The following is an 11,807-nucleotide window of genomic DNA, read 5'->3' on the forward strand; positions in this document are numbered from 1 at the left end:
AACAATCTTATAGTTAAATAATTAGAGATTAATTAGGAATCGGAAGCGGTAATTGTAACAGAATCGGGAATTTAGCATAGAATCAGAAAAATATTTGAATCGTCCCATCACTAATATATATATATATATATATATATATATATATATATATATATATATATACTAGAAGGTCGCCCGGTGTTATCCGGTCGAAAGATACGCTTAAATATATTTTAATGCATGCAGATTTCCTTTTATTATTATAGAGCTAATACTCTAGTGATTATTATATTGTACCCAATGTATATTAGTGATTTCAAAAGTTAAAAGAAAATTAGTTGTGTGCGATAAGATAGAATCGAAACCAAAACATATAGTGTTCAAGCCTTAGTCGTTAAGCCTCAAAAGTTTGCTTGAAATGACTTCATAACGTTAAAGTTTTACCCTACCACTAACAAATTCCACATAGGTAAAACTAGCAATGACTTAAAGCAAATATACACTGGTCACAAAAGTTCTTTGTTCAACCCAAAATGTAGTGATAAGACATTATTAACTACTAAACTAAAATGAAAAAAACTTAAGAATAATTGTAAACTGGGAGCTCCTGAGAAAAAACCCAAACAATTTCTCAATAATTAAACTCCCCTTGTTTCCTTTGCTTAAATGAGAAACTCTTTATTACCAAGTTTAAAGATAATGACCAACTCCTAAATAAGAAACAAGAAATATCAATAAATTGTAGGCATTACAAATTACACCTCCATAGTTACTTACATACTTCTCCCTATTAGGTCCCGATCAAACACGACTCTTAGACTACATATACTTAGACTCCACAAAAATGCACCTTTTCACTTAAATATCCACAAAATTCAATATTAGCTAATTTCGGTACTACGCCATATTTGTTGGCACCGCTTCGGAAAATCATTCCATATGACTACAGGGTGGCCCATAAAGATTTACCCATGAGTTCGGGTTGATTATTTACCAAAGGCACTTAATTTAGGAATTTGAAAGTTTCTTTTATTAAACCTTTATATATCTATCAATGTTAAACTGATGTTGCATTCATTTCTTTCAGGTATTCGGTAAGTTATGGATGATAAGGTTAAGCACGACCAGATTGTCGCTTTCAAGACTGCGGGCGTTAGCAACAAGTGCATTGTTAAACAACTCAAGGTGTGTCGAAAAACTGTTTTCAATGCCTGGAAATAGTTTCAATAAACAGGCATAACCTCTGGTAAATCAATTCCATGCATACCGTGCTCAATTCGCACCAAAAGTGTTGTTTCTGCAGTGAAAAAGAAAATGGAGCGAAATCCACAGAAAAGTGTCAGGAAAATTGCGAAAGAGGCAAAGATCTCAAGATCTTCGACGCAAAAGCTAGTTAAAAATGATCTTCAGTTAAGTCCATACAAAAAACAGTCCCGGCAGTTAATTTCGGAACCCTCGAACCAGAAACGGCTGCACAGGGGCAAGGTGATGTTGCAAGAGATGGAGCGAGCCGCAGGAAAGGTCTTCATCTGGTCTGATAATAATATGTTCACGGTGAAGGCTGTAACCAATAAGCAGAACGATAGGGTTTATGCCAAAAGTTCAAAGGACTTATCAGTCAACGCCAGAAGCCTGCTTCAGTCATGGTCTGGGCTGCTATTGCATCTGATGGGAGCAAATCTCCGTTGATTGTGATTGAGGAAGGCATGAAAGTCAATAGTCAAGTTTATTTGAATATGTTGGAGGAAAAGGTTCTGCCGTGGCTCACTGAATCATTTGGGGATGATTTCATTTTCACACAGGACGGTGTTCCAGTTCACACAGCGAATGTGACTCAACAGTGGTGCTAGGACCATTTTCCAGGCTTCTGGGACAAGCAAAGCAAATGTGGCCACCATCAAGTCCAGATATCAATCCTATGGACTTCGCTATCTGGTCCATTTTGGAGAGCGACGTTTCGACATGTTCCTGTCCCAATTTGGACTTCCTGAAGGCAGCCCTTCATTCTGCTTGGGCCAAGTCGGACGAAGAAGTGGTGCAGCGTTCTTGCGCTTCAGTGGTAGCACGTATCAAGCTAATGATCAAAGAAAAAGGCGGCCATTTTGAAATTGAATCTTTTGACTTTGTTAGGAATATACTTCTAAACAATAGTCATCAAGCATTTTTTCATTTTCCTTTCTAGGTTTAATTTTATTAAAGTTTTCATATGGGTAAATCTTTATGGGCCACCCTGCATACCCTTTACTTCAAAGCAATTACTCTGCATACCCCAAATATTTTTCTATCTCCCTCACTGAAATTTTGACACTTAACATGTACATATCAATATTCGATATGGAGTTTTCCACAAAATTATTTAATGGTGTCTACTCTTAATAGAAATATTCAACAAAATCAACATAATCTGTATGTCTTATGCTATAGAAATGCTATCACGTTTGATACGACTTAACCCAAACAAATAAAGCGGAATAAATAAACTTAAACTTTAAGTAACCTTTGTTCTAATTGAAATCAATAGTTTTCTTTGGTATATTGAAGCACTCTTAACCATTACAATTAAATCGCCAACTCTAAACTTCGACTAGTTTACACTACTCACTCTCATGAAGACACATTATACATTTAAACAGTAAAAGATATTCACCGTAACATAACATAAATTTAAACACTAACTCTAAAGTATCTTTATTTGAATCTACTCGAAAGGTAATAAAAAACATACATACATGCATGCATGTATATGTGTATATATACATATGTATATGTATATGTATATATGCGTAGATGAATTTAGGTAAAATGGCACAAGTAAAAAATGCCGGAAAATTGGCACGGTAAAAATGGCACCGTAAAAACGGTAAAAATGAATAACTAGGTAAACATAGGAGTTTGACAATGGAAATTGGGATTGTTTGAAAACTTGCACCATTGGAGAAGTACAGGTTAAGCTTCCATTCCTTTCAATTAAAATAGAGCGAAACCTTTCAAGAGTGGCGGTTATTGACGAGAGAGTCGGAAGATTTGGAACTATATATAATGATGGGGGGAGCAGCGTGTTTTCCTTATGTAAATTAGATGTCTATATACATATATACATTTTATGAGAGAAAATAATAAATTAGAGTAAACTAGCGTAGTGGATTACGTCTAAAAGTTAAAATATTGTAGAGATTTAAAAGATTGCGTCTGGAAATATAACCGTGATAGATTAAGTAAATAAAATGAAACGAGATTACGAAGGGAGTTTTTAAAAATTAGAGATAATTAAATTGGGATAAAATATCTTGAAAGATGGCGTCTAAAAATAAGAATAGGAGGTGATACAATAGGGTCTAAAAATAGACAATCTATATATATCTATAAAAGTGAACCTGTCTGTGTGTGTGTCTGTGTGTGTATGTGTGTCTATGTACATTTCCCTACGCAATACCTCTATCAATTTTTAATCTACAGACTCGAAATTTGATATACAGGGTACTGAGATTAGGGAAAATCGATGTGATCGGTTTTTGGCCAGAAATTTGGCGATTAAGGATTCTAAATTCAACGATTTTACCTTTAAAAACTCTACCAAACTCCTCCGACGATTTTGGGTCTGCGCACTTGAAATTTTGGATATAGGTTACTTGGGCATGTATCTAACTTTATAACTTGATTTGAGCCCAAAACAATAAATTAAAAGGGGTCATAATAGGGGTCAAAGTTTAAAAAAATTGACCTCTGCGGTCTCTTCTAAATTACTTAGACAATTTCTGGTCTAAACATTTGAAATTTTACATAAAGGGTATTCAGAGATAGGGCAAGCTTTTTCATCTGTTTGGGTGGAAAATTTTTAGTTACCAATATATAAATGTATGTATGTATGTATGTATGTATGTATGTTTGCATGTCTTCCTTAAACTTTCAATAGAGGCGACGGATTTTACCAAGATCAGTATGGTTTTAAAGTTGGACCTTTCATACGACAAATATCGAAACATTGGCTAAAAACATTAATATCTTCCCCTTCAACTAGGCACTTTTCTACGAGAGGGGTCACTTTTTTCGCCGATATTGTTGAAAGTTATCCTCTCTTTTAGATTGTCTAGCCTTCATTTAAAAAAATATCGCTTCCGGTTTGGCGGTGGTCGTAACAGCATAAACGTTAGGTATTTTCGACAGATATGGAGCAACGTGGAAAAAAAACTTTTCTTTGTTTAATTATATTGTTGGAATTGGATATTATAGCCGACTCAATTAAACATCGTATGGATCTGTTATGTATATGTTTAAGGAAAGTTGCTTTGTTAAAATTATTAGGGTGGTCGTTCTCCATGATATGACAAAATATGACGTTGAGTGCCTTATTGTTTTTTACATTTCTTTTGTGTTCATATATTCTTTTATTTAAATTACGTTGCGTTTCTCCTACGTATATTCTTCCACAATCAAGGCAGGGTATGGAATATATTCCGGCTTTAGTATTAGTGTTGGTATTAATCATAATTTTACGTGTTAGATCCCTAATTGTTAAAACGTTTAGTTTTGTTATTTGAATGCCTGTCTTATTTATGTTCTTATAGATTGTGTCGTTGTTTTTATTAGTATGTAATGTTGTCTGTCGTGTGTCTGGTTATTTAGGGAATTGTCTCGGTTTCGGTTATGGTAAATTTTTAGTGCCTTCCTGTAAATGTTGAGGGCATTGTAAGTTCATGAATCTACGTTCGATATACTCAAATTCTTTCTTGATATATTCTTCACCGCATATTCTCAAGGCCCTAAGAAAAACTCCTATTAGAATACTATTTTTCACTCTATCATCGTGATGAAAATAAAAATGTATGTAATCATTTTTATTCGTTACTTTCCGATGGACTTTAAAACTTAGATGATCATTGTTATTTATGATATTGATTTTCAGAAAAGGTATGGAGTTGTCATTTTGTTTTTCATACGTATAGTTAATAGTGGGTTCGATCTTAATAAATTTATCAGTGATATTCTCTATTTTGGAAAACATGGGGAGAAAAATTTAAATATCATCTATAATAGGAAGTGCCCTTGGGCAATTTATATTTCATGGGCCTGGTTTCTATGAATTCCAAAAATAGACATGCCAAAACCCCACTTAGGGGGTTACCCATGGGCAGTCCAAATTTTTCTTTGTAGTAGAGTCCATCAAATGTGAAAAACGTCATGTCAATGCATATATTATCATTTTAATTATATTATCTATTGGCAGAGGTAATTTAATTTTTATTTTGTTCAAGTGTTTTGAAAGAAGGTTGAGGCATTTCTTGGTGGGGATATTGGTGCATAAAGATTCTATATCGAGACTATTCATGGTTTTATTTTTCATATCTAGGTTTTTTTTATTTTATTAAGGAGGTCGCCAGAATTCTTATATGGGAATTGCTAATTGTGCCCAATAATGGCGTTAGGAGTTTTGTGATGGCTCGTGCTATCTTATGGGTGGCACTGCTAATGCCAGAGATGATTTGGCGTATTGGATTGTTATGTTTATGTGTTTTGGGTAAACCATATAAGGTCGGGATTTTAGAATGATATTCTATATAGGTAGTCCATATTTTATCATTATTTCATTAATGTCTTGTAAGATTTATTAAATTTGTCAATTTCTATATGTATTATTTCGGAGCTAGTTTTTTCATATGGTTAGACGCAATCTTTTAAATCTCTACGATATTTTAACCTTTAGACGTAATCCACTACGCTAATTTACTCTAATTTATTATTTTCTCTCATAATATATATATATATATATATATATATATATATATATAGAGAGAGAGAGAGAGAGACATCGAATTTACATAAGGAAAACATGCTGCTCTCCCCCATCATTATATATATAGCCCCAAATCTTCCGACTCTCTCGTCAATGACCATCCCTCCTGAAAAAGCCCGCATAAATCGAGCGAATCGTTGAGTATTCAGCTCCTTCCACCTCCATTTTATTTCATATATATATACATATATATATATATATATATATATAGAGAGAGAGAGAGAGATAGATAGATAAATATATATATATATATATATATATATATATATATATATATATATATATGAAAATGTATGAAAAAGGATACGAAAAGTATAAAAGCATATGACTTTTCTTTATTCGTGACGTTAAGAAATACAAAATAATATGAAAAAAAAATGTAAAAACTTTTTTTACAAGAACATTATTGTCGACTGATCCTTCAGTCTTCATCAGTTTATTGAAAGTGATAACCATACACGAGGAAAAGGAGAAAGGAAGGAAAAGGAGGAGAAGGAGGTATAGCCAATGAGAAAGTGCCACGTCAGTCTTAAATACATATACATATAAGTACGCACACACCCACATGCACACAGTACATATACACATATAAAAGAAAACTTAAAAATTAAACAGTAAATAAACATGAAGAAACGCGCCTTTAACTGTCCAATATTTTGAATTCTAACGATAGTATTTATTCCAAGAGAGACCAAGAATTCAAAGGATATAAGACGTTATGAGGAGAGACGCTGTGAATCCATTTGTAAATCCACGACTATTTTTTCGTTCGAAAAAAGAACGAAAATGTTGTTTCCAATATATATATATATATATATATATATATATATATATATATATATATATATATATATATAAAGGGAAATAAAAAAGATGTTTATTATCTTCAAAGACCTCACTTGTCCTCTCCCCGCTTATAACCCCTACCCATGTTACATTCTACCTTTGTAAACGAAATAAGAAAATGTTTTTGTTTGCAATATCAGTTCTCGGCGATAATTCTTGGCCTGAAGACGTAATCCCCCAACGCGGGTGATTACAGAAACATGTATGCACATATGTAGCCAGCTATGTTTGTATTAATAAATTTCATATATATATATATATATATATATATATATATATATATATATGGGTGTGTGTGTCTGTTATATGTATATATGCTTGTGTGTGTTATATATTTATGCGTGCGTGTGTTATATATATATATATATATCATTATTTGTGTGTGTGTGTGTGTGTGTGTGTGTGTGTGTGGTTTGTGTTATAAGGATAAAAATATGCTATATGCACAAATTACAGCATATTTTATATCCTAGCAATATTTGGTAACTAAAAAAAAATAATCTTTCTCATAAAAAACAGCTTTATAATTAGCCGCAGGAATTTTGAGTTCAAATGCCACGTCCATGTATCACAGTTGAAACAGTTGATCTTTCATTATTTTATGCAGACAAAATACGAGGCCATGAAAGCCAATTTCTTTTAAATGGCTTCGCTAGTGCTTTGACTATAGGAAAATGGTCGCAACCTTGTCGTTAACTTTAAACCCCGGGGACTAAATGCTAAAATAGACATCTTGCAATCGCGGCTGGAAACTTGTGGCAACATTTCAAAACTTCCGCTCTGTAAATTGCCGCAAGTTGGCAATATTCTTACTCTGTGGCTAAAGAAAAACACAATTGTACTAAGGTTACAGCTGCAAATTGACAACGACACATTTAACATTCGCCATGAACGTTGACCTTCCATGGAACAATATTGATTAATATCTTGAGGCTAAAATTAACATCTGAATATTCTGTGATTACTGAATGCAAGCAATTATCTTGCTCTGAACATGTATAACATAATATTAGATATGAATAGCTATGAAATAGTGTAGGAATACGTCACCTTCGCAATGTTAAGTAGATAGCCAGTTCTTGTAGAAGTAATAAAGAGTATTAAATAATATCATTTTAAGTGTAATATACACACACACAGACAAACACACGCATATATATATATATATATATATATATATATATATATATATATATATATATATATATTGCATTTTGGATCAACTCGAAAGGAGTTTAATTCAAGCTGAAATATTATGCGCGGTTTGTTTTTTTATATGACTTTTTTTTACATATCCAACAGTTTTTCATTTTTTTTATTTGGCAACTACAATAAATTGCGGTTTCACTTAATGCCTTAACTAGCAAATTCGAGTATTGCTACAAATATAATTTGCTGATTTCTTTATGTCCTCTGATGGAAAGAATAATAAGAATAGCATTCTTTGAAACTCCGCGGAATAAGGACTTTGTAAATTGTTTTTTGGAGTATTCAGTCGAACAATAAATTTTGGTTGTAAAGTTCAACTTACAGTTTTAATTTTCTTTCTCTTATATATATATATATATATATATATATATATATATATATATATATATTACTTCAACATCTGAAGATGATTCGTGGACGAATCGAAAGCGCTCTTGACAGCAACAATTATGGAACTTTTATTAAAATTTTTATTTTGATACAAAAAGATTATACGGAAACAAAAAGCAAAATTTCTCCCTTTCATTTAATAATATTTGTTTAAATATATATATATATATATATATATATATATATATATATATATATATATTATTTTCATATGTAATGGCTTGCATTAAAGTTGAAAATGCAAAAGTAAAGTATCATGCTTCAATTATGCTCTAAAAATAAACACTCATTTCGAACGCGCCTGTGTCATGTCAAAAGATCCACTGCTGATTTTATATGCCAAACCATTCGGCTTGTGTTGTAATCAAACTTCTCAAATGCATTTTTGATGTTAGGCTGTGTAAGGTGTTAACTTTGGTCAAAATCGCGTGCTCTTTGTTCATCGAATTATTTCAATTATTGATACTTATCGAAGTTATTCTGGATCAAAACCTATCTAAGAACACTACCTGGCATATAAATTATCTTTGTGTGAAATTTCATAAAATCAGCCAAGTTGTTTTCGAGTCTATAGGGAATTAACTTAAACACAGATAGGCATAGAGATGAAGTGTCTTTTATATAATAGTAGATATATGTATATGGACTCTCTCATCGAATCACTACGTGTGAGGTTCAGAAAACTAAGTTGTCCGAGTCCTCACAGGTGCTTTGTTTACAGTGGCAAAGGCTTTCTGTAGAACCGTCCATACGTTTTGGAACTACTGTTAAACTCAGTTGGTGCAAATGATTGTCACAATACAGAGCAAACTGTGGACCTTAGGTTTCCATGCGAGTTTTTCTATCTTCTTAATGCATATCTTAACGGCGGCTGAGGGTACATCTCTCCATTAGCTATTCAAACGCGACCCCATATATTAATCTGGAAGTTTTTACATCCGGGCACAATACATACAACGCCTAGTATTCCCGAATGGCCAGTCATAGTGTAATGTCAGGCTAATCATTGCTTTACTTCGGTGGTCTAATGAGAACCGGTGAGTCAAGATGCCGTACACCCAGACACACCCACACACAGACACACACGCACACACATATTTATTAACTATATATCTATAAAGTTAAGTACTGACTTTAACTTTATATATATATATATATATATATATATATATATATTTTACAAAGGTATCACCACATTATCAAGGCCCAGAGGCCACTCAAGGATAAGGGTTAAAGAGTGTACAGTAGAAATTGGTCAATATAGTAATCATTAGTAATGAAAATTTGGTAAATTTAATAACTTATATGGAACGGCTCATTAAGAACTTATTTACTTTAGACTTGAACACAACCATATTGTAGTCAGCCGGAAAGCAGGAAAACGGAAGACAATTCCATAGGCGTGCAGTTCTAAGAAAGAAGCTTTGTTCATGGAATCTACGTTTAGGTTTAGGCACAGATAAAGAGTGGGGGAAATTATTGATAGTGTTTACAGCTAGACGAGTGTTTCTTGTGAAAGTTTGGCGAGGGGGGACCATAGATTGAAGCTCAGTTGAACACTTTCCATGAAAATAACGATACATCAGAGACAAACTCGCAACATCTCTTCTGTGAAATAGAGGTTGCAAGGAGGAGAAAAGGACATCTCCTACGAGGCTACGAAGTCTATTTTGAACTCTATCAAGGCAGGACAAGTCCTTTCTAGCAGCTCCTGCCCAGATGTGGCAACAGTATTCCATCCTTGGACGTACCTGGCTCTTATATAGGTAGAGAATAGCATCAGCAGTGATATATCTACTGGATCGATAGAAAGATCCCACCATTTTTCCAGCGGCCTTGGCAACAGAGTTGATATACGTGTTCCATTTAAGATCAGGAGTAATGGTCAAGCCCAGAAGCTTGTCAAAACTTGAGGCCTCCTGAAGACGAGAGCCATTCATTTCAATTGATGACAAATGTGAATTAGAATGTTGATGATGTAAAGAGAGAAGCTTGGTTTTAGATGCATTAAAAGTAACCAGCCACTCCTTTCCCCATTGTACTACGTGCTCAAGATCAGAGGAGAGAGAATTGGAGAGAACTTGGTCGTTTACTGTCTTAGATGTGGTACCATAAATGGTAGTGTCGTCAGCATAAATGTCTACAAATGATGTAAGGATATGATTTGGAAGATCATTAATGTAGATCAGGAAAAGAGTTGGGCCCAGGATATATTAATTTAATCACATAAATTAATATACGAAAGTATAAATTTATGCGAAAACATTAAGCATTTACTTCAACAGTGCTCAATATGTAGGAAGAGCTAGGTAGTAAGTTATAAAATATATATGGTAATTAAGCTACAGAGAATATTCCGCGTTTCATCCACGCTAGGATGAAACGCGGAATATTCCCTGTTGCTTACTTGCCATATATATTTTATAACTTACTATATATATATATATATATATATATATATATATATATATATATATATATATATACTAGACTACCCGTGACCCGTTGGGTCATTATGTTATATTAGCTATGAAATTCATGTATGAGCATGACACTTGTGACGTAAAGAAAATAGTTTTATCTTTGACATAACAGAAACATTTTTATGAAAGTATATTAAAATGAAAAAAGAATATAGATAGATTTCACTCAGTCGTTCTGTTTATTACAATTGATTATTTTGGAAAAAAAAAACAATTTACAGTTACTGAATTATAAGTGGTTGGCCATACTTATAGGTAAATGTGCACTGAACAGATACCATAATACTTGTTATAGTTAAATTCAAATTTTGATATATCTGCTTTTTTTTACATCGTTCATTTCTTTATTACGTTTAATTTATTTTAAACCCCACTCTTCTCATGTTTAATAATAATTTCGAAATAATAACGTTAATATTTCAGTGCGCATGTCATGCGCGCATGCGCACCCGGATGTCGTAAACCGGAAAGTGGATTACATACATTGTTACAAGGTCATTTGAGTTTTATAATTATATATATATATATATATTTATATATATTATACCTACAAACACTAGTGTTGCATGCTTATGCAATCATCAGTGTAGGAATTAATAATTACTACTGGTCTGGGGGTTCGGACCCAGTCACAAAGTCACTATTTGGGACTTAGTATCTTTCCTCCAGGCCACCAGCAATTCACGCAAGAATTGATGGGAATTAAGTGGTCGTTAATATTACAAGAAAGTCAAATTGTCAAACTCAAAACAAAACAGAAGTAAGATAATTAATAAAAGTGCTCAATATTCTATCGCATAGAACTCTATCAACATAACCTATTTAATTGCCTTCACATAGCAACAAATTTAGGCACAAGGTCGTTTTTTAATGTTGGGAAAAACGAGCTCCCTAATAAAGGTAATGTATGGAATTGGATAAAAATTAAAATTTCTTCAGTCAAGAAAGATTTTTCTTCGATGATTGAGGACAGTACAGATGATGTGCAATATCAGAACAGATACTACACTTTGCACCTAAGCAGAAGTACAAGGAACTCAGCACTTTACTACTATTTCATTGTATTATCAGATGGTCTCTACCTTCTGGAATAATTTGAAAACCAGGCC

The 11,807-nt window shown here is 33.0% G+C and overlaps 1 protein-coding gene across 1 annotated transcript; it reads left to right on the plus strand.

Annotated features, from left to right (window-relative positions):
- The first annotated feature begins 1,293 nt into the window (after positions 1–1,293).
- LOC145297054 (uncharacterized) lies at positions 1,294–1,668 on the plus strand. Its single transcript, XM_080143281.1, has one exon. The coding sequence runs from the start codon at positions 1,294–1,296 to the stop codon at positions 1,666–1,668; it is 375 nt and encodes a 124-aa protein (XP_079999407.1).
- The last annotated feature ends 10,139 nt before the right edge of the window (positions 1,669–11,807 follow it).

This window comes from Euprymna scolopes, chromosome 17 (assembly GCF_053919585.1).
Source record: "Euprymna scolopes isolate OS-2025 chromosome 17, ASM5391958v1, whole genome shotgun sequence".
NCBI classification, from domain to species: Eukaryota; Metazoa; Mollusca; class Cephalopoda; order Sepiida; family Sepiolidae; genus Euprymna; species Euprymna scolopes.

Coding starts and splice junctions, on each gene's coding strand:
- LOC145297054 (XM_080143281.1), top strand. CDS start 1,294: ATGGAGCGAAATCCACAGAAAAGTGTCAGGAAAATTGCGAAAGAGGCA.